The sequence below is a fragment of the Physeter macrocephalus genome, chromosome 16 (genome assembly GCF_002837175.3).
Source record: "Physeter macrocephalus isolate SW-GA chromosome 16, ASM283717v5, whole genome shotgun sequence".
Classification (NCBI taxonomy): Eukaryota; Metazoa; Chordata; class Mammalia; order Artiodactyla; family Physeteridae; genus Physeter; species Physeter macrocephalus.
Genome location: NC_041229.1, coordinates 3,706,547 through 3,730,270, shown reverse-complemented (window position 1 = coordinate 3,730,270; position 23,724 = coordinate 3,706,547). Strand labels below are relative to the sequence as shown.

The following is a 23,724-nucleotide window of genomic DNA, read 5'->3' as shown; positions in this document are numbered from 1 at the left end:
AAGAAAACATGGGAGAGATGCCCCCGTTCTTTCATGGATATTGTTATATGTGAATGTGATGCCCTGAACTGCAGCAACTACGAAGGGAGGCAGTCTGAGGACGAGCTAACATGTTTGCAAGAGCAAAGCAAAAGGATGGGAAGAATATGGGCCCTCTGTGAGGTGAGAGTTGCTGAACCCATCAAGCCCTGGGCCTCACCCACTCAGGTGCTGATCTGAGGGAAGAAAATGAATGTTTCTAGTAATTTAATTTCAGTCTAAAGCAACCTAACTCATATAGTCAGGGACCACGTTGACACATATTTTTACTCCGCTCAGGACCTAACAACTGTTGTTGGGTGCCATGAGCAAAGGAAGAGTGGAAGTTGGAAATGAATGGGCTGGGTAGGGCAAAAGGAGAATCACGAACGTTCCAGGTTAGTGTAGGTCCAATTCTCCATTCATCACTCACTCTCTCAGCTGGAGTATCTTTTCCTGAGACCTGTGGCTCGCTACCAAATGCTTATCTATCTCCCTTGTTGTCTGAACCTACTACCTAAACATGGGAGGTCGTTTCAGAGCCAGATGGGGTTTGATTATTTATTTCCTTGACAATACCCATTATTTCCCTTCTGGGTAGGAGGAGGGTCTGCAGACAGACAGCTGATCTTTTTGGGGCAGAGTATGGAGGTGGGGGTCTCTTATAGAACACAAAATACAAGGAATTGTTCTTTGGGCTGGAAGTATCAAAAGAAAGATTGCTTAGAATTTACCGTTATAGGGGTCTAACGGTGTGTCAGCTTGTGTACTGGTTTTGTGTCGTATCTGAGCCAGAACTAGTAGCAGAGGTTCAAAGCAATATAGGTGGCAAGTACACATGAGAGCAAAGCACGGGGAGAGAAGGGTAGCAGAGCACGAGGCTGCCCCCCACCTCTCCTGGAGAGCACCCTGGCCCTGGTGGTGGGAGGTGGAGGGGCAGTGCAGTGTCAGGTGGGACCCCCCGTAGCCCCTCACCCTGCAGACACGGAGCACAGGGAGAAGTGCTGAGCGGCTTCTCCTGTGAGCGCACCGTGAGCACCCAGGGTGCGAGACGCTCTGAGAACTCAGGAGCCATAAAGTGAGTGTAACAATCAACTCTTAAGGCAGAAGGAACCAAGTGACATGACCTTATTCATGCCCTTGCCCTTAGGCACTAACAGTACCACTGAAGCCCCCAGTTACCTCACCAAACTCTTCTTAAGGCAGAAGGAACCAAGTGACATGACCTTATTCATGCCCTTGCCCTTAGGCACTAACAGTACCACTGAAGCCCCCAGTTACCTCACAACACGTTTGATGGTTAAAAGCCTTCCGGGGTGGGGTGCGGGGAAGCAGAAAGATTTCACAGCTTTCTCCCGGGAGCCGTCTTAATCTAAGAGAACCTCGACGCTTGTCCTAGACCCACCCTGTTCTCGCCAGTCCAACCCCAAGACCCTCCTCCAAGTGGAAGGGTCCCAGTTCAGTGGCAGCAGGCACTCCCCAGCAAGTGCAAGCTAAATGGACGAGGGTGAGCGAACCCCCCGCGGCCAGACCTGCCTGCGTACAGCGCCTGCCTCCTGGCTCTCTGTCCCTCCTTTCCTCCTACCGATTTCTACAAATTGTCCATCTTTCTAATGGACGCCATGCCTTTGCTTTCACCACTGGTGCTCTTCAAGACTAATTAGATCCTGAAGGAACAGGAAGTAAAAAGCTGTTTCTGGGTAAGCTGCTAATGTTCTTGGTTTAGAGTTAAAGTTCCCTGCCAGAGACTTGCGGAGAGAGAACCCTCACTCCTCTGGGCATTCTCAGCCAAGGAGCAAGTGCTTCCCTTCCCTCGGGCAGCTCTGGGCTGAATATGCAACTTGCCATGCGACTGGGTTGAAGAAAGACAGAGGAGGCCACAAAGGTCAAAACTCACGTGCTCTTGGGGAGGGGGTTAGAAAGCTAGTGAAGAAAACCTGCGGTGCAGCTGTCTTTCAGGAGAGGGTATGGAGGGTCGGGTGGATCTACCCGAAGTGTTGTCAGTCTGCGCTGAGGTCTTTGGGACAGGAAGAGTGCAGCCACCCAGGGAGAAAGCCTGCAGTGACACCCTCTACGGGGCCGATGTGCTGGAAGGAGTGCCTTGAGAAAGGTTTCCCTCCCTCTTGCGGGGCTGTTGGGAAGCTAGGTAGGACCAGGGGTCTGGCTTTCAAGAGTGGTCCCGAATGAATTTTTAGTTTCCTGGTGGGAACAGAGAACTCAGAAGATTGTCTTCTCCTCTAAGAAAATCTGGCTATGGTTTTTCTCCTGGTCTACCTAGAGCCTGCACTGGTGGGTGAGGCACACGTGTGCACAGGGCCAGGCTGTCGGCAAACAACCTTAGGGAGGAGGGCAAAGCAGAGGCAAAAGGGGCTCATTCCTCCACCTCACAGCTTCTTTTTCCAAAGGAAGCAGGATCCACCCACCAGCAAAGAGGCATGGAAATGGGTATGCATGCAAACTGGTACATATACCCCCTCATCGCCTGCTACACATGGAGTATAAGTTGGGTGAGAACTGTGCCACTGAGACCCCAGGCCTTCTGAGCCACAGCCCAGTTCCAGAGGCACAGCCCTCCTGACTGGTCTCTGGGTGGCAGAGTAATGCTCCCTTCCTAACCTTCGAAGAAATGGGTGAATAACCTCTGGCTAAGGGGAGATGCCCATCTTCTTGGGGCTGCCTGGGGTGTCTGTGGCAGAGCTGGTTATGGCGGACTCCTCAGCAGAGGCACTGAGATCCAAGAATTCCAGGATGATGTCCCAAAGGCAGTAAATCAAATGCCTGAAACAAATGAACAAAACAACTTAGAGGAGGGTCTGGCTCTGTCTAGAGACACCAGATCCTGTTTATGACATTTATCTTCCCTCTCCCTTTCCCCTCTACTGATATCCTTAGTGGACTCCAAACATCAACAGCTGGACAAAGCCTCTGCCATGAAATAAAAGTCTGTTGAACTCATAAAGGCTATGACCCCGGTAAAGGTGGAGATGGTATTTGAGACCAGATGTTAGGAAATTCCGCATTGCTTTACAGCTAGCTACATTAGCACACTGGCACTGCTCTGAAGAACTCTAAGGGGGGGAAAAAATCCCCGTGATAACAACTTACTAAGAATTTTCAGGTCACCTGTGATGAGGTAAAGCCAGGAGCCTTGAGGTGCGAGAGTTAACAGACACGGTGTGCTGCAGGACGGGGGGTGAGAGGGGAGTGGGCGAGCACTCAACACGTGCAGAAGATTCCATCCCAAGGCACCAGCCAGGGAAACACTGACCTCTCTGTACTATTCGAGGGGGCTGCACCAGCATTTCTGGTCCCCTTATCAGAGGCCAACTCATCATCTTGTCTACCTCACATCAGGCAAAGACCCACGCTGAAAGTACTGCCCAGGCCAAGGGCTGTTCTCGAGATGCTCCCAGGGGCAGGCAGGTGTCAGGAAGAACAGGCCTGGGGGCTGACAGGGCCTTTTCAGTAGCTCACGTCAGGGCCTGCATCGAGTTCTTCCAAATGCAAACGGTGGCTGGTCCCACCAGCTTCCAACCACCTGACACCTGCTCAGAAGCCGGCAGAGTGGGTTTTACCCAGTGTGTGTGGACCTGCTCATCACACTCTGGGGCCAGGGCCCAGGGCAAGGAGAGACCGCGGCACCGTTCCTCTCAGTGAGGCTGTTCACCCAGAAACCCGAGATGCCTCAGACCAGAGGTGGCTTCAGCCGTGCCTACCTGTTGATGAGGGGCTGCTGCAGTGACTCCAAGACAAGACTCCAGCTTAACCGGCATTTGTTCACCCCAAGGATTCCTACGACGATATCTGAAGAGGAAAAACAGATGTGGTTTTAGTGTCACCGCTGAAGCTTTAGCTTCTAGGGGGTTTGTCTCCTCAAGAAATCTGCTGTCTTTAATCATATTGGGTACTTCTGGCACACCTCTGAACCACACAGCCAAACTAAAATCGTCAGAAAACAGGGAAAAGCCAAGAAAAATGTTTCTTAACTTTAGGTATCTAAATTAGAATGGGCCTCAAGAAACAATCTGGTAACCTGTCACTAAAGTGCAGGTACTTCTGATACAACAGTTTAGGTTGGAGAACAGAGGTTAATAAAAGTGAATAACACTGTCCAAGGCTAAGAGTTCACTACTGTACCCTGCTTCCCCCAGCACAACCACAGGCAACATACTGCCTTCCCCGCCCTCCAAAAAAGCCATATAAAGCAAAGGGAAAAAACCTTCTTCAGAGTTTGTTTTCATCTACTGCTAAGGACCATGCACTTCACTCACTGGCCCCAAGTTACCAAGCTCAGCTTCTGCAGGACCTATATCATTTTCTTCCCTGGTCCAAAATGCCATAAATTGGCAGAGACCCAGAAGTCTTCATCTGGTGGGAAAATGAAGAGACCTGCCCTAAAGTGAGCCTTCCCATTCCCTTAGCACCACTGGAAGTCCTGATCATTTTCCTGTTAGCCTCAGAAATGGTGGGTCAACAAATTTTTGAGTTTAGCCACAGTCAAGGCCCTTTTAGAAAACGGGAAGGGTGTGGGTAATGGTGGTGAAGCAGGACGGGAAGGAACACTTATTGGTATCATCAGTCTCACTGTCCAATCACCTGGCAGGACTCCCATCAGGCTCTGCAAAGCCTGTTTCTCAGCAGCCGCCTTCTGCTCCTGGGTCCTTACGGGTCGAGGGTTCTCGGGCAAAAGCCCGCCAGGCCAGATGGATTCCTGAAGAAGCCGGAGGCACTGCACCCAGCGCTGAGGACACGTCAGAGTAGCTACCTGCACCTCTAGCCACCTGTGGTCGAAGACAGAAGGGTCAGGTAAACCTGGAGGAAAGGATGCAGCGAGGTGTGAGTCAGGTGAGCAATCAGAACAGAGCAAAGCAAAGTGAGCACCGACTCTCACAGGTGAAACCAAGCCAATCAACAACGTGGGATCACAGAATTTGAAGATGAGTAATAATACTACCGTAATTATTCACTGAGTGTCTGCTATGAGGCACGTGTAGTATTAGGGGCTTTAGAACAGAACATTAAAGGGGCCTCTGGCTCTGGGGAAGGCTGCACCTTTCCAACTGTCCTCCAGTGGAAAGCACCAGAACTTCTCAGTAACATGTACACACAGCCTTCAGAGTGCAGGGTTTGGTGATTTTATACAGCTCCCTCTCCCCGGCCACCCTGTCCATATCCAGTTGCTCTTCAAGCCGCCAGGACCTGTCCTGAGGACTCCCTTCGTCTGCCCTTTGCTCCTTAGAGACCAGGCCTTCTCCGTTCCAGTAACAGAAATCTGTCCCTCTGGCAAAACCTGTTCAAACTCCACCTCCTCCACGAAATCATTCCTGAGCATTCCAGCCAGAAATGCTCTCTCTCCTCAGGCCTCCTTTGGCACTCAGTTCTAGAACACAGATTTAGCACCAGAATTTCACTTTGGAACATAAATTATTTTCTCATGTATCTACAGGTTGACTTTTCCAACTAAACTGTTAAGCACCACAAGAGTTCCCCATAACAAAAATTTCCCAAGGTGAAATATCTGTTGATTGACTGGCAATTGTTCTTATTACAATGAAAATTTACCCCTTCCTCTTGCTTTCAAAAACGAGTCAGTAACTCTGAGGGGGCAGGTATGCCAAACCTGCAGTTCCTGCAAGGCGTTTCAACGTTAATTCTTTATTTTGTCTCTGCATTTTTTCAGAGTGATACGGTCACTAGCTGAGGTTTAAGACTGCAGAGGCCTCCTTAGTAGGTCCCATTTTGAGACCGGCATGGCTGTGGCTGTGATGAATGAACCATCAGCCACGTTACTCACGCACAGAAGACTCTATTTGGTACCGCACCACATGCAGCTCATGCCATCACTCTCAACCCGAGCTACTTGTCGCCCATCCAAGAGCAGAGGGGGCTGCCAACGCAAACTTTATTTAACCTCCACTCTGCCAGACAGTCTGCATTCCACTCAAGCTAGGCATTCCAGCTTTGGGGGCTGCAACCCCCCAAGCCCAGGGCTCACAAATGATTCTAAGAATAGGAAGTCTGAAAGGTAATGGCAGGGCAAGAATGGCAGACGACGATGGAGATCAAGAGCGGCACAAAGCCGCTCTGCCCAAAATAGCCATCACCATTGTATTGTTATTATTAGGGCTGCACCTCCTTCTTATAGGGTTTTTCATTCAGTGAGTCTAAGATGCCGGATGAAAGGGATCCAGTAGCAAGAATTCCTGTTCCTGTTTATAGAAGAGGGTCACCAAAGGGAGGTGGATGCGATAACCTGATCAGGTTCTCTGCAGGGAATCAAGTGACCCAACTCGTCTTCACCTCAAGCCACATACACTTGTGTGACTTTAGCTAAGGTGAAGGACGTGCACCAGCGTCTCACCTAAGTGATTTGAGGGAGACGGGCAAGGACCTGAGAGTCAAAAAATTTAAGTCCTCCAAAGGAGCCAGGAGAATCCTAAACAAGAAGGCTTCAGCCAGCGTTAGTTCTAGCTCAGCTTCTCATTCACAGACGCACACAATAGGCTGGCTTGCCCTTCTGTTTGTCCTTCTCTTTGTCCTCAGGAGCCAGGAGTACCTGTGACTCAACTCTTCAGAGAGATCTTAACATCCACTCAACCCTTCCTCGGCTAAGCATAACACACGACAGCAAACCTGGGCACCTCAGTCACCTTCAGGACACGTTTTACAACATATGAGGCTCACGGTTTTGAATTAATGGTCATTCACTCGATGGGAACAGGACCTCGGGCTGCATTTGGGCAAGGAGGTCCTCTTTGTTCCCTTCCACAGTGACTGAGTGTCTCATGCACACATGCTTGATGCAAAACAAATGTGTGCACGTGGCAAAATATAAACTTATACAAATATACTAGACTGTACCTCATCAAACTCTAAATGGGGGTATTGGGAAGAAGAATCAAAGTGTGAAAAAGTAAGAGTAAGCTGTTCTTAACCTAGGAGTGGGAAGGTTAAAAAGAAATCTGTGTCTTGAAGCAAAAGGAATGGAACTTATGTGTCTGCAGTCCAGTGTGTCATAACAGCTTTTCCAGCATCAGTTTCTGGAATCTGCTGCTATCACTATTAAGCTAACAGACAGCTCAAGTTTCATGGGGGATATACACACACATATCCCTTGGACTATTTACTATTTACAAATTATTTGTAAGAAATCGTCTACTAAATACAAATGTTATTGTTTATGTAATACAAGATGCATGAGGTAAATATGCTAAAATAAATATGGTAGAGAACAGCCTCAAATAGCACTGGTTTTATTTTCAACTACTATTCTAGTTCTGATATTTGATTTAGATATCTTCTTCTACCATCCTACTTTTTTCCCAAAGAAAAGAAGAAGAAAAAAAGCCAAACCACATCTGTTCTGTCTGGCCATCTCTGAATGATTCAGAACACAAAGAAGCCTTACTAGGGGGCCCAGAATAGGCAACAAAATGAGAAAAAAACAACAACAGATGTACACTGAGACATGCAAGAGCCTCTATGATGCCAGACGTGGGATGCAGAGGTCAGGGCATCCATTCCACTGGGCGCACGTGTCCAGTCCACGCTCAAAGGAACCTGGTCTGAAACAGCTATACGTAGAGGGATGAAGCAGTGGCTAAAAAGGAGACAGTTTAATACTAGGGCTTAAGATGGCACTTCAAGGTTAGCAGAAGGTCATTTTCCATCAAAACAGCAGAATCAAATCTCAAGAGTAAGGGGAGAAAGCTTCAAGGGACCACATCTAATTAGCTAAATTCCCCTCACTTCTTTTCTAAGATTGCTGCTATGGCTGAGTAGGAAGGCCCTGAATAAGTATGGCTTAATGGGGAGGGAGGGGGAGAAGGACAGTGAAATAATAACAAAATATTCACAAGAGCGATAACAATATTCTAACAAAAATGCCTGGTGTAGTCTAAATGAAAGACAGTAACAGACTGCTTCCTGAATCCTCTTCACCCCACTGGGCCGTACCTCTGTATCCAACACAAGGGCGATGACGCCTCAGCCACTTACAACCAACCGGAAGTGCCAAATACAGGTCAAAGAGAGAGAAAAAGAAGATGACGTTAAAGCTTCTGTCACTTTAAACAGATCTACAGATTGCAAGTGTCCACTCATCCCGCCACCCTTAGAGCAGGGTTAACAGTCATTTAAATGGGTTGTTGGGCACAGGATATTTTTCAAACTGTGGCTGAACAGCATTAGAGGTCATGGCGTCTGCTCTGTGGTTTGTGACAACGTTTAAAAGAACACCTAAATGTAAATAGATAAGAACAGAAAACATAAAAGTGCACCTCAAGTTCTGGGACCCTTTTACTTATGCATGTGTACATGGATACAGCAGATCTGTATTTGTGCGTGTGTGTGTTCATAGTGGGTCATGATGTAAAACGTATTTTTTACTGTGAGATGAAGTTTAAAAAAGTTTGAAAAACATTGATATGGTATAAGGAATTAAGAGTTCCAAGAGAAGGAGGAAAAAGCTCAAGCCACATTTTTAGCCTCCTGGAGACAGTCCCCACCTCCACCCGCCCCCAAGCACCCTGTAAAATGTTTACAATGGCATAAACCCGAACACTGTGTTCTGTACCCACAGTCCTAGCACATTGCTCTGAGCATTTGCTCATGAAATCAGTAGGCCCAATCTATAGGGTGGAGAGAAAGGAGATCTTGAGGATGATGGTGTGGATCCAAGGTATTTCCCATTACACAAGTTGTTTTTGCCAACTTCACACCTGATAAAAGTAACAGTTCCCTTCCCTCTGATTCCTTTCCCAGGCCTCTGCCTTCCTGCTATGGCCCCTTCGTGTGTTTACAGACAGTTCCTCCCTGTCTGTGCTCAGCTCTAGGCTTCCCAGTCCTACAGCAGCCAGACTCAGGTTGCTCGGCTGTGCCTGAGAGAGTTCAGGCCCTCTGACTGTGTATCTAGGTCACCATCCTTTCCTGCCCTGTGTAGGAGAAGAATGAGGAGGAAATGAACTTCAAGGGCAAGAAACTCCTGTTTCTTCCTCCCAGTGACTATTGTGAAATCTAAAGTGGCTTGTAGAGTCTCACAATTTCTTCTTTGATTTTTGCTTTCATGTTTTAAATCATGGATCCACATCTTTAAAACATGTGCTTCAAAGGAAGACTACTGACTGAACATCATGATTTAAGAATCTGAGTTCTATAGTTTTATATCTAGCCACAAACAGTTTTTGTTTTTGATTAGTAACATATAAGTTGCAGATACAAAATTAATATGCTTTAATAATTTAAGTATTTTTAACCAAGGAGGTTAAAGAAATCCTCTGTTGAACCTTAGAGGTTATCTTTTCCAATCTCACCAATTCACGAATGAAAACACTGAGAAAAAAACCAAGCATTTCATAGCAAGAGGCTTATAGAAACATACAACTTTAGAGCTGGAAGGAAAGAGGTTACCCTATCTAACCTCCTCCCAAAGTAGAAATCCCCTGTGTGATATCATGGCAGAGCCAAGGGTTCTGGCCTCTGACTCCAGAAAGTTGGGTTTTTATCTTAGCTCTGCCACCAATGAGGAATGTGACTTTGGGGAAGTTGCTTAATTCCTGAAAAGGGTAATTTCAATTCATTAGGGATGCTTCTTAAATACTGGCACCAAAATCTGTCTCCTTGTAACTTCCAGTCATTGCTCCTATTTATACCCTCAGAAGTTTAACAGGAGGTATTAAAGTTACTTGGTCAAATCTCTTTCAAAAGACAACACTACGCATTTTTAAATTCAGGTATTATGCTAAGTCTCCTCCACAAGGTATACATCTTTGATTCTGCCAACGTCAAGGTTGAGCACACAGAAGACACTCAACATCAGATGAATGAAGGAGAGAAATGAACCATTCCTCATCCTGGTTCCCTCCTCTGGGTGTGGGCTGCTTTGTTATCCTCTCTTAAAAGGGAGTGCCCAGAACCAAACACAACTTCCAGATGTGCCCTGACCAGCAAAAAATGCAGATTAAGTGCCTTGCTTGATCCAGACACCATACTTCTATTAATGTAGTCAAAGACTGTGTTGGCTTTTTGGGCACACACATCAAAGCACTGACTCATACTGAGTTTGCAGTCCATTAGAACCCTAAGTCCACGTATGCACTTTAACAAAAAGTCACGTGCTCCTGTGAAGCCTAGACTTGTCCTTTTGTACTTGTGTAATTTTTAAAAAAATCTAAATTCTGATTTATAATATTTATTTCTATTAAATTCCGTCTTGTTTGCTTTAGACTATCATTCTAACTCTTTTAATCCTTTTGAATCTTGACTTCTGTCACCCAGAGTATTAATTATACCTCTAAGATTAGAGTTACTTGCAAATTTCTAATGAACAGGATAAGTTCAATGCTCTGTCACTAGAAAATGCCCTCCAGGCTATCAATCTATTAGCTACTTGGGCTAAAGACACTTAGTTAGCCATGGACCACTTAAAAGTACCACAGTCCAGACCATGTGTGTCCATATGGATATTAGGAACATATGGCATAAGCTTGTTGAAATTCACAGACAATATAACAACCAACGCACTCCTTCCATTTAGTGGTCTGATAGTCCTGCTAAGCCAAGAAAGAAACCTTGCTAATCAGGCAGGGTGCATTCCCACTGAATGCACACTGGGTTCCAGGGCTTGCTGTTTCTCTTCCTGAGTGTTCACAAAACATCTACTTAATAATCTACTTCAGAAATTTCCAGAGATAAATGTCAGGGTCAGGAGCCTGTATCCATTTTTTAAAAGGCCAGATATTTGTCCATCTCCAACCCAACACATCTCTATAAGGAAATTTTCTTAATGATCTTAGGTCTTCAATGATAAATACAAATTCTTTCAGTTCCATGGAACAGAATTCATCTGGGTCAGGTACATGAGTTTTAAAGCAGACTGAATGCTCTCTTATTATTTTCATTCCTATTTTAGTCTCCAATTCTAGTTCAATCACATTTGCTCAATTCTTCTTGTTAGGCCCTTTTCCTTTACAGAAAAAACCAGAAATTAAATACCGTAGGCAAAAAATATACCAATTCGTTGTTGAATAAATGAATAAATGATTTCTCAATGTAACCAGTTAATACTACAGCATCTGTTCCAAACAATTTACCTGTATTTTCTTTGTTCTTCTTGTTTTTAACATGTGTGTTTTTTTGTTTGTTTGTTTTTTTAATCTTTTCCACTAACATTTATCCACAATGTCAGCTCCTTCTGAGTCAAGCTTTTTGGACACCATTCTTATCAGTTCTAGTTTCTGTTGTCTGCATTACTCAGTATATTTCCCCTTTCTCTATTTTTTTATATATGTTCATCTATAGTCTGATCTCAGTTAACTACTCTGGTTTCATTTGATGCTGATTCTTTTCCTTTCTTACTGGAGTCATGTGTTTGTTTATTCCATTTACTCAGTACATACTGGTTGAGCTTCTTAAAAGTGCCAAAAGAATAAGACTGTAAAATTTTGAGGGGAGGGATCTCAATTCATTTTGGTATATTCCTCAACATTTACTGTAAGAGTGCCCGTCACATAATAAGGCATCAAATATATACTGAATGAATCAACCTTATTCCAAAACTCTCAGCGATAACTTCCAGTGTTAAAACTTTAAGTTCATGTGTTATTATGGCATATAAGACAGGATTCTCTGTTATGTTCTTCTGTGAATTCCAGTACCTCTTACCTACCTCTACTTTCCTCTCTCTGTCAGCTGTTTTCCATTACATCCACTTTTAGCTGTATCTGAGTTTTTCTTGCAGCTTCCTCCTCTTTGCTGAGTTGACGGGTCTCCTGTCAAGTGTACTCTTCCTACTACCCTTGAGTTACGTTCTAACTGCAGTCAGGAGTCCACCAGGTGAGCATCATTTGCCAGAGGAAGAAAATTTAAAAACCCTTCCTCTGTACCACCTACACAATTAACTATTCATTCCACATTTTCCTTTTTCTTCCAAAGACAGAGCTTACGAGTCAAAGAAAGGATGAAAATCTAGGCCTCCAAGTCCCGAAGTTTTCTACTAAAAATCTCAAAGTTGTTAGAGATATAGTCCATGCTTCCTTATGTGTCATTATTTCTTTTTACACAAAGGTAGGTAATAATCTATTGATTTATTGATTTAATAAGCAACAAGAAACTTTCAGCATCACAAGTCAGACATCCTGTTGAGAAGGATACTATGCCGTTCCGTTAGTTATGCTTCTCAATCCACAAGGTAGGAGACAGAGTCACCCTTGACTTCTCCTCTCCTCCATCCCTAGTCCGTGTGCCCCAGGCAACACCACATAATTATTGCAACAATTACTGAACCGAGTTGAGCGACCTCCTCAGTACTCAGTTTCTCATGAATTCATCACCCCTTTACTATCGCTGTAGCAATCATCTTAGTTTCGGTCCCCATCACCTTTCATTTCTGTCAGTGTAACTCTTTCCTAATTTGTCTCCCGGGCTCTAACGTTTCTTCCTTCCATTAATCCTCGACAGCACTATTTAAGTGCTTTTTCTAAGTTACAAAGTTGATCATGTAATCATCTATTTAAATTTTGTACATGGTTTCCTAATAAATGGGGGTCAAATCCTACGTTCTTTGAATAGCGCACAGGGCTCTGTATGGGTCGGTGCCTATTGAACTCTTCGGTGTAATCTCTGGCCACTCTGGTTGCACGTCGTATATTCCCAATCGTACCTGACTTCTTCGAGTACCACAAATACGCCACACTGCTTCACAACTCTGCCTTCAATGCTCTATTCTACAATGTCAGCTCTCGATTTCCCTTCATCCTTTAAATCCTATCTCAGATGTCATCTCCTCTATAAGCCTTCCCTGGGCTTCTCATAATTTACTTAGTCCCTTCTCTTAATCATGTACAGAATTCTTTTTAAAGTCCTAACTTTATACTATAACTCTTTATTTATAAGATTGCAGGATAGGAATTTGGGGTCTTTTTTTGTATTTTAATCACTTAACATAGTGTCTGGCACATAGTAGGTAATCAATAAATCTTAGTTACTAAGTGAATTAATGATGTAAATGGGACAAACACTGGTCTTTAGTTACTAAGTGAATTAATGATGTAAATGGGACAAACACTGGTCTTAAAGCATGGCGCACAGCTCAAACTAAGCTGTGCAGAAGGCAAACCTCCCAATACTTAAAGCAGCAAAAGAATAGTGAGCTCTTAATTATTTGTGCTTACGGAGGAGGACAATAATTTTTTAAAAAAGTAGACAATCTAGAAATCCTTTGTTATTTGGCATTTGAGATGTATTTATATAAACATTTGGCAGATTTATTTTCCTAAGGACTTTTTGTTTGGGCTAATATTAAAATTGAACTGTGTGCCAATACACCAGCTGTAGGGTGGATGTTATAAGAGGTATACTGGGTAATAAGTCAGCCGAGCTACAATTATGAATTCACCACGAATAACCCATGCAATTCACACCTGGTTATGTACTCTCCCGGAAGGGAAGAGAGGTGGAAGGCAAGGGAGTGGGTCAGCTGGGCTTCGTGTCTGGCACACTGCATAAATCCTAGAGAGGAGAGGCAGCTGCCAGCAGTCTATGTTTTTGTCAGTTTTCCTGGCAAATAGGCCCAGAGGATAGAAGAGACTGAAAGGCAAACAAAAGCAAAGGGGTTATGAGGACTGTGAGTCACACCTGTATTCTGGGAAGCGCTCCTGATGGATGGAGCAGCGTCGAGCTGATTCCAACCCATTGCTTGAAGCTAGTGAGAAGAATATGAGGTAGCAGAATGTCTGGGTGCAAATGGCCAAAAGCAAAGGTCTGGCTACCTTCCTAACAAATACAGAATGCGAGGGAGCCGCTTGGGGGTTCTGTGTTCATGGGATAAATGAGATTGATGGCAAGTGGAAACGTTTAGAAATCTGTTCTAGACTTGAGCAGTGTGACACTTGTAGGATTCCAATTTTAAAGATGATTACACAAATCTATGCCCCTCTGAAGGCCTTCAGGACAACTTTTCTCAGCCCCACACTATGTGGCCATAAATGTACCATAAACCAGCTCTGAAAAATTGGGACCGATAGACCTCAAAGCTGGGCAAAATCAGTCACACGTTTTGGATATCTGCCCGTTTTTCATCTGACCCAAGTAAAAGCAGCAGCAGGACATCTTTCTCACAATCAGGAACTCCCTCCGAGTCTCTGGAACCACCATGTCTCTCCTCCAAGTCTGAGAGATTCCTGTCCAGAAGAGGCCATCACAGTTTTCACCCCAACACTGCACATGAAACTGGTCCATACCCTTCAGGGAAGAAAAAGCTCGGTAGCCAGAAGAGCCACAAAGGCTTCACATAGCGTGTTGTAATGAGTGAAAACAGCACTGGAAAGCCACACACAGGATTGAGCCTGGTTTGGCCACTTAGAAGTTGAAACAACTCTGAGCTCTGGATTTCTTCTTAAGACTGATTCTTGCCTTGCTTCTTCACAAAGTTATCGAGATGAAAGGAGAAAAATGAAAGCATTTTTGAAAGTGCTTGTGTGTTTGTGTTATGTGTCAGAGAAAGACTCCTTTGGATCCTCTTGGAAAATTCTACCAGATCCAAGGCACTAAATGATGGCAGGATGCTGAGGGAACTTTGCATTTCATGCTTTAGTTTTCCTTTTGTAAGACTTACTCTCCTCCTGGCAGGTTCAGGGATGTAAATATTAGAAGGGCGAACCATCTTGGTATTGTTTACAAAGGTTGAGGAGGGGCTCCCTGGGGTGATGGGTAACTTGAGGACACTATTTCAGAATCTTTCCTAAAACGAGACCTATCTACACTCAACTATGAAACAATCACCATAGGGATTGCAGGATCCAAAATGACTCCCTTTCCTTCTTTCCTTGGTCCCGTGTGAACAGCAAGCCTGGCTCGTTCTCAGTCACCAGGTAGTTATCCTGACCCTTTCCTTTCTCAGCACCTACGGTAGGGAGGTGGGTGGGGAAAGGAAAGGCTGATTAAAATGGCCACGCATTCAGAAGAATACTGTGTCTGGTGGAGGCTAAAGGTCAGGGAGAGGGAGGGAAACACTTAGAGCTGGAGCACTGAGAAGAAGGGCAAGACACAAAGGAGGGCAGCGGTGGGAATTTAGTGGTTGTCTTGACAACCAGACCCCTGCTGTTCCCAGGGACTCTACCTCACAGGGAGATCTCCAGGCTCTGCTCTGGGCAAAGACGGTCACTACAGGAGGGGAGAAAGGAGGGGAACTTCTGGAGGAGGGAGAGGTGATAAGGAAGGATGTGCTCCACTTGATGCGCCGGTTCCCGACGTCCACAAGTAGAGATCACAGATTTAGAGTATGCTCAGCCACGATTTGGAAGAGAAGAATTAGGGATGTATGTAAACAAGCAGACATGGCAGAGTTTCAAACGATGCTGTGAAAATGGCGAGAGTAGGCTGGAAAAGACTAGCCTTGAAGAGAACAAAGGATGAACGTGAGAAGCAGATGTCGAAGTTAAGAAAGCAGGACAAACACTGGCAGAAGATGGGGAAGAAGGAAAGTGAGTATAGTGAATAGAATCACCTTGGGGGAGAAGAACTACCCTAAGGTATCTGTTCTAAGTTAACTGTCTACAGGCAGAATTTAAAAACCTTTCCAAACAGAAGGCTATCCATCCTGACACTAAGAATACAGGACACAACAGTGACAACTCCAGAATCTCCGCACAGCAGAGATTCTGGGGGCCCGGCCTGTGGCTGGAAAACAAGAGGCGGGGGAGGAGGAAGAGGGAGGGCCCTGAAGCTGCATTTACAGCAAACACACTATGTCGACATAGACTCTATATTTATGGGGGTTAAATCACGCCAAGAAAACCTCTGGTCCTATAGTTATATCAGTGTTAGATAAAAGTATGTCTCCCACCAGTTCACCTCGACTCCCTCCCTGCTCCAGTACCAGACAGGCTGCAGGGCACTTGGTGAAGTCCCTGTCTCAAGACAGAGGTAAAGGTCAAAACTGAGGCATTAACATTGGCTCAATCTCCAATCCAAAGTTGATAGGAAAAAGCCAAATGATCTCCACCCATGGCTGAAAGCAACAGGCTGATAAGGTTCCCAGTATCAGTGCAATCTGACAATCTCTACCTCAGTGACATGTGTATCTAGGACTTTGGTATCCTAGAAAGGCCTTCTTGAGCATAGGACCAACTAGCTTACAGAGAGCACTGACAAAATGTTTCAACCTCAGATGTCCAGCTGATTTGATCAGCTATAAAAACCCTGGTTCACTCTGGGTTCCTGAGTCAAAACTGTTCTCAACAAATCAGCTCTAGCACTGAATCCCCAAGGGGCTGCTCCAAGGTGCACCTTCTGGCAGCACACACTGCTCAGAGAAGTGCATGCTGAAGGACAATCAAAATAGGAGGAGGGAGAAGGATAAGAGAAACTGGGCTGGTCTCAAAGTCAAGGGCACGAAGGAGAGGGCAGATAAGTGGCCTCTGAATCATGGAGCAGGACAACGAATGGTTTCATTACTATCACCACCAGGGCAAGGACCTAAAATTGCAGAATAAACACAGCTCCCTCAAAGAAGGTAAATAGGTATTGTTTAACCTGTAGCGCCACCTGGTGCCCAGGGAGAAATCCCATCCTAACTCCCCCAAGAAGCAATGGCCTGCGGGCTTTCCATAATGTATTTAACAAAACAAAAGGATCCCTCTCAGCACACAGACACTCTGAAAGGGGCTGGCTGAAAATATTCAAAATATGTTTAAAGGTTACTTTTAATTGTAAAAGTAAAAATAATGTCCCTTTCCCTCTTTAAAAATGTTTCAGTGCCTGGAACATTCTTTACCCTAAACCGGTCTAAATGATTCCTATAATGCAAGGTCTAGCTTAAAGCACTTTCCTCTCTAAAGTCTACCTAACATTTACCCCCCAAGAATCCTTATGATTTTTTTTTTTTTACTGTGTTAATGGTCTATACTGTGTCATTTGGCCTCACACTGTTCAGTATTTCTGATTCTTACTCTTCTCTTAGGCTGAAAGGACCTTAACATAGAAATGATGCCAGAGTAGGTCTGAAGAGCTAGCTCCCAACAAGTACTTAAGTAGACACAGGCATCAAATCTTACACAGACTTTTCAAAAATTCTCTGTAAAGAGATCCCCATACAAGAACCAAATGAAGTGAGTTTCCTAGAAAGTAAAGGAAGAGGGCTGGGAGTACCTGGGTTAAAGGGCAGTTCCCTGGTTCCGAAGCTCTGGGTATGAGTTTCTGCTCTGGGTATGACTTGGGAAGATGTTAAGTAAGTATGTGAGGAGGACAGGATGGCGTTCAGAGATAGCGAACATGAAGGAAGAGACCCTGATCTGAAGGATGCAGAAAAGGCCATCTGTCTCACGGGGTCTTTGCTACTAACAGATCACAAAGCAAGCTCACTATAAAGACCTCGCCAAAAAACGACTGCAATGTAAACACAGACGTGTGACTGCCCTAGCAAATAAGAGTCCCAAGGAAATGGAAGGTGGAGCTTGTAAAGATGGATGAGGACCCCCATTTATTGAGTGCCACCACATGGCAGGCATGCAGCAAGAGGCTTCAGTCACTTCATGAGCGAGGCACTGTTACTCCCACCTGGAGAGTAACTGAGGCAAAGGGAAGTTGAGTGACTTGTTCTAAGTCACATAGAGAGCAAGCCTCAAAGCATGATTTGAATTCAGACTTCAAAGCCCACATCCTTACTTCCCCATGTGGAAGCAAAGAGGTTGAGAAGGCAAAGCAGCAACAGATGCTTCCAGAGGGGGCAAGCTTAGATGGGACCTCACAGTGGGAGGCCCACGATGGCAGAGGGCACTGTGTTCTTCTGGAAAGATGGCCCGAGGCCCAACCACAGCTCTGGGAATGGGAGCTGCCCAACTAAAGACCTGTGGGGCAGGCAAGGAAGGGGGTTTCCATTTACATTTGTGTTTCGCATCCCCAGCAGTGCTGAGGAACCCCGGAGCCTCTCACCAGGGATGAGGAGAGGGACCGATTCAACTGGAAGGGCATGTGATGTTCATTCATCTGACAAATACTAAGTGCCTTTCATATGCGCGGCTAAGTGCCTACAACAGAATGGTGAGTAAGACAGAGTCCCTGCCCACAAGATGCTTACAGTCTGAAACTGTCCTCAAAAAGTGTCTTAGGTTCCTCTTTGTAGTTAGATAGGCAAGAGATACCAATAACCTGACTTGGAAAAAAAGGTTTTAAAGCTTAAATACACTGATGATATTCTGTTTTTTTCTTAACTGCTACCACTTCTGTACCTTTGTTTGAGACTATGAGAGTGTAAGAGCATGCACCACACACAGAAGTGCAAATGCACACCTACCTGTTACAACTTTAAAGATGTATTCAAGTAGAAACTGTCAGTACACTATAGGAAAGGCATTATGCCTTTACCTAAGATGGAAGTAGAATAAGACACCCCTAAGAAATATGACAGTGAGGTCACTCATACAATTGGAGACTGTTGGGGCCCATGCTGACCCAGTCTACAGAAGTCAAGAGCTTCCCTTTTTCAAGGTCTAGTGCAAGAGGCACGGGACAAGTAGTGTTCCTCTTCCCCAGGAAGCACAATACAACCTGAACAAAGGCACTGCTGCAGAACATAGATTACAGCCCCTTAAAACCAGCCCGGGACTAGAACTAGAGGGCCAGGAGATAATCGGACAGGAAAACTGGAAGACTTAGTTTGAGATAATTTTGTATCTGGGACTCTTGCAAAAGTATGCATTTTTCTACAAAAGCTATGCATAGAAAGAGATCAGGTGTAAGACACCACAAGGCACCAGAGCTGAACTGAAAGAGAAATTTATGGAGCAAAGGAAGAAACCATAATCCATGTTTCCTGAGAAACTCTGAATCGTAACTCTGATAATCTTTTTCTGGTTGGGAATAGGATGTAGAATAGAGATACTAAAGGGAGACTACATGCTTTCTGATCCAGAAGTGCTTTAATAATACAGATGGAAATGAATTTATATGCTACCATTAAATACATGTGTCTCTGAGGCCAGTCAGATGGAAAGTAAGAGAGATGAGACGAAGTAGTGCACAGGGACTTTCAGGTGAGGCCACTCCTAGTGGCCACTGCTTCGTGAGAAAGCTTGCTCAGTGGGGAGGCCCGTATGTAGTTGTAGGAAGGGCACAGGCTTGCAGGCCAGGATGACTTAAGTGGAATCTTAGATGTGGCCCTTACTAGCTCTATGATTCTGGGAAGCTTATTTGATCTGAGTATCATTTTCCTCACTTATAAATTACATGTCTACCTCAGAGAATTGAACTGCACCTTAGTATATAAAGTACACAGCTGTTTACCTGATATAGTTAGTATTTAATAAAAGTTAGTTCCTTTTCTGTTGTAATTGCTCATGACCTTTTAGTGGTGGGCCCGGAGCTTCCCGTAAGATATAACCATCGTCAGAAAGACCATTTATCTATCTGCTACTCAGACATGCCCACCAAGAAAGAGGCCCTTGAACGGACTCCACTCAGAGAACGCCTAAGATTCTGCAGTGACCGAAGAGAATGGCAGAGGCAGAAGAGCTCATGGTCATCCATTCATAATTGCCCTTAAGGAAAATCAATGTTCCCACCTGTGAACACAGCCCTCTCCAATGGTCCCATACACTGTCCATAAACCTTCTCCTGACCTTTCCTGAGACATGGTTTGTAGAGACCTCTTTTCTAAGAAAACGATTCCATGGCCTGGCACAAGGTCCAGAGCTTGCCATTTAATTTTCTCCTGGACCCACTGCTTGCTGAACAACTTAACCTGACGTATTCTTTTTTTTCTTCTTCCTCTCTGTCTGCTTCCTGACTTCATGTACTTTTCTACTCTCCTATACCCATAGATCACAGAACTTTCTCTTTTTTCCCAACTCTTCTGCCATGCTACTCCAATCCCACGTGCCCTCAACACACACACACACATGCTCACTCACCCACACTCACTCTTTAAGAAATCCTCACACAGATGCTAGGAATGTGTCTGCTGTCCTTTTGACACAGAGTCTGATGCCATCTTCGGGGCCATGGGGAGGGCAGAGCCGCAGGACGTGGCATTCGTGTACTCTGCTGCTAGCCTGGCTCGTATTTTTATCGTGGCTTTGCTCTGGGCATCCAGGCGGGGAACCGGGCCAGCTTCTTCTCATTCCTTCACTCTACATCAGGACTCCATAATAATCTCACCCCTCACCTTGGCTGGGTCTTCCTGCCCCAAACCTTCTACCATCAATGGAGCACAGTACATCTCTCCTCTTTCCCTCCAACCCAGTCAATGTCTGAGTACTTGTCCAGTTCCCTAAACCTGATTCTCATGCATGCAGGGATACTGTCAGTTTCTCCTGTTTTCGGACATGAGCAGTCTACACGAGTTGGACTCGCTCCTTGGCTTAGACTGCTACCCCCACTCCTCTCCCCTCCCTTAGACTCTAATTCCAAATAAGGAGTGCTCCTTCTTACATAACTGGATGTTCCCAGCACAGAAGCTGACACACGAGGTCAGGCGCGCATGTGTGCAAGACTTCCCTTTGACTTGACGATGCCTTTTTTGGGCACCTAACTTCTCTTCAGCTCCCTGCCCCCTCTCTCTCCACACCACCAACAATCAAGGGAGATTTATGGAGCCTGGCTCACATCAGAACTCTTCCAACCTTGGCTTGGAACGAGGGGTCAGAAGGTTGAATTTACTCTCTCTCTTCTTTTTCCCTTGCAGGCCAGAGATAGAGAAGGAGGGGGGAGGAGGGGAGGGGAGAGAGGGAGAGAGGGAGAGAGAGAGAGAGATTGAGCCTGTGCAGGAGAGGGAAAAAATGAGAGAGTGCATGCTTCTGATCTGGCAGCAGTCCCTGGCGTCCCAGGCAGTTAGTTATGCATATAGGTCTTTTAAGGGAGCAAGGAGAGTAAGGAAAGCTGGAAGCAGAAGAAATTAACTTATCTTCTTGGAGATGATAATGCTGGAGGTTGGAAAATGATGACATTTTTAAAAGGAGATGCGTCTAAGTCTAGATGCCATCAGGGATGGCAGTGTGTTCTGGATAACCAGAGAAGTGGCAGTAGCTACCTGTGGCATCAACACTAACTCTCCTTCTGTGCAGAACTTAAAGAAAGAGAATCCAAGTATTCTGCAAAAGGATACGGCTCAGACACAAGTGGTTTCAGGGAGAGCACAAACATGCTGCCTCCTGAGCAGCAGTCACAGGGACAGTCTCGGAGAGGTCAGCACTGAACCGGCTGGGACCAACCACACCTCTTTGGCGTAGTAAGGACAGGTGGAGCAGGAGGTGCTGCGGCTTTGGGGAGGTATCACATTCCAGCGTATTTGCTTACCAAAGCAAATAGAGCCCAAGAATGTAGCACTGCATGAACCTCTTTTTAAAAATAAAAATGCAAGCTGTCCAGGGGACAAGTAACATGGGCTGACTTTAGGGTGTTACAGGGTACTCTGTGTTATACGTGAGTGAGCGTATGTGGAAATGCAGTTTTTGTTTTACAAACTGACTGGCCGTCTCCTCTTGGGGAATGTATACTGCTTTGAGCCCAAGATTCTGGGGCTGGCTTTTATGCTTTCAAATCATAGGGCAAACATCTGATCCTGAGAGACAGTCACTACGGCTGAACATCAGACAAACCTGGGTTCAGATTGTGCCTGTGGTATCCTTATCGGCTCTGTGGTCTTGAGTGAGTAAGCACAATTTTTTGTAAGCCTTTGCACCTTTGAGATGGGGACCGTAATAGGTCTCTCACACGGCTTTTGAGGGCATTCAACGATATGCTTGTGGTGCTCAGCATAGTGTCTGCACAAAGTAAACTCTCAGCAAAGTCTGCTGGATGGTGAATCCTGAAGCTGCTAAGACTATTAATGTCTACACTCTGAACCCTGAACTAAGCCCCGTCTTTTCCATGTGTACCATGCACATGGAACTTGCTGGTACAGACCATAGGCCACAGGCCTCAGACCCTCTGAGCCTCTGGAGGAGGCACTGGGAGTCCTTCTTTGATGTCCATGACTGCTTGACTGCTGTCTTAAGGAAGCTTCAAGAACAATGTGAACCCAGCACAAGACAGTTGAGAAGAGGGCCAAGTATATCATTTAAAAAGCTGGGAGTAATGATTTATAGAGAAAGGTGAAAGGCCTTGAACAGGGAGGAGTGAGACTCTTCATTTAATTCTAGTTTGTAGAGGCTCAGGGCAAGGAGGGTGTCAACAGCTGTGCTCCTATTTCTGTTGCAGCTCATACAAAACAAAATGGACTTAAGAATAAAGTTTTATTAGATATAAGAACTTTCTGACAGGAAGAAATATGGGGCAACTCAACAAGTACAAAATATCATCACTTGGAAATACCTAGGATGAACAGAGGTTAACAGACCACAGTCATAGAGAGTTTCCCAAAAGTAACTAGCCAGAAAATTCTGTTCTTGCACAGTATTCATTTTGGCTTCATTCAAATTCATTATAAACATTCAGAATTTTCTCCCTTTAACAACAAAAAAAGATGCCACCCAATTAAAAAGTGAAAAGAGAAGAAAGTCAAGGGAAATTCAGCCACAAGCCCTCTCCCTGATTTTGTTTATGGCATGAGCTACATTCACCAGACAGCCACCTACCCAGCTAACCAGACGTGGTTCCAGTGGAACTGTCAGGGTATGGGGACGGAAAGGGGAGGAACTTAGCCTGACTCCAAGTTCTTCTCGTGAGGAAAGGTGCAACTTGATTCCAGCAGCACCAGTAAACCTGGAGAACAGTGCCGCACCCTGTACAGAACCTGTGCTTGTCCGTGCTGCAGGGAGACCAGGTAGTCTGCCGCCTGCTGTCAGACGCGGGGATGCTCTGGTTGTCGCCTTCGCAAATGAGTCCATTGGTATAAAGTCACCCTGAAAGGCCTCACACGCGGTCCTGTTTAGAAGAACAGGGGTTGTGTGCAATTGCAGAGACAGGCACAGTAGGAGCAGTGGGTGCTGCAGCAGGAGACTGATCTGGGTGGGGCATCCTGAACAGGGGAGAGAATTTGGGGCCACTAGCTGGAGGAATCAGAAACAGAATGCACTTTTTACCCTGCTTTCCTTTTCCTGAAGCGCAAATATGAAGACCTAACATTTACTGGACATGTTCTATGCACCTAGATACCTACTGATAGACATCATTACTATTCTGAAGCTCAGAGAGATTAAAGACAGCAGAGTCGTAGTATACCGAAGTGGATAAGAACTTGGGCTCTAGAATACCTGGGTTTGATTTCTACCCTCACCAAGCATTCACTTTGTGATCAGGGATAAGGCCCTCAGTTCTCACCCCCGCTAAACCGTAAAATATGTAAAAGTAGGCACCACGTCTTATACTGACCAGCTCTTAATATTTTTTCAGTGAATAAAGGAATAAGACCAAAACAATCACCCAGCTGGAGAGAGAGAGGAGTATTTTAAGGTAAAGTGGGATGTCTGCAGTCAGGTCAAGAAACAGCTTACGCTAGAGAGCACCATCTATTTACTTCACAACCCACCCTCCACCTTACTGTCTCCTCCCTGTCACGAGACAATCTATGATCATCGCCCACTGAGGTAATGCAACCCGGCTTGGAATTCTCACGGCCTGCAATTCCCCTGGATTTAATTCTTGTATTAAAGCTCCCTAGCTACATAAAATACCATTTCTTCAATGACTTTCCTGTAATTCCCCAAATACACTTCTCTCTCCTTTCTGGCCCAAGCTCCTTAATATTCTGAGTTATTCAAACTTCAGGTAACC

At 45.2% G+C, this 23,724-nt stretch overlaps 1 protein-coding gene and 1 long non-coding RNA gene across 15 annotated transcripts in view; one reads left to right on the top strand and one right to left on the bottom strand.

Annotated features, from left to right (window-relative positions):
- LOC129392890 (uncharacterized) lies at positions 1 to 23,721 on the top strand. Its single transcript, XR_008619646.1, has 3 exons — positions 1 to 162; positions 17,918 to 18,054; positions 23,344 to 23,721. It is a non-coding gene; the product is annotated as an uncharacterized lncRNA (long non-coding RNA).
- Positions 1 to 23,724, bottom strand: part of SNX19 (sorting nexin 19) — a 50,080-nt gene that overhangs the window by 11,612 nt on the left and 14,744 nt on the right. For 5 of the 14 annotated variants that reach the window (XR_003683660.2, XR_003683661.2, XM_028501354.2 and 2 more), the window contains exons 10-12: positions 4,615 to 4,799; positions 3,735 to 3,822; positions 2,635 to 2,796 (exon numbers count right to left, since the gene is read on the bottom strand). Coding sequence is in view for 10 of the 14 variants with exons in the window: in XM_028501354.2 (XP_028357155.1) it covers positions 2,664 to 2,796; positions 3,735 to 3,822; positions 4,615 to 4,799 (406 nt within the window). In the remaining 4 variants the exon portion in view is untranslated. Of the gene's footprint in view, positions 1 to 1,213; positions 2,797 to 3,734; positions 3,823 to 4,614; positions 4,831 to 22,230; positions 22,876 to 23,724 lie in introns of those variants that run through there. The other 9 variants (XM_028501353.2, XM_028501357.2, XM_007128878.4 and 6 more) reach the window with 7 other exon arrangements.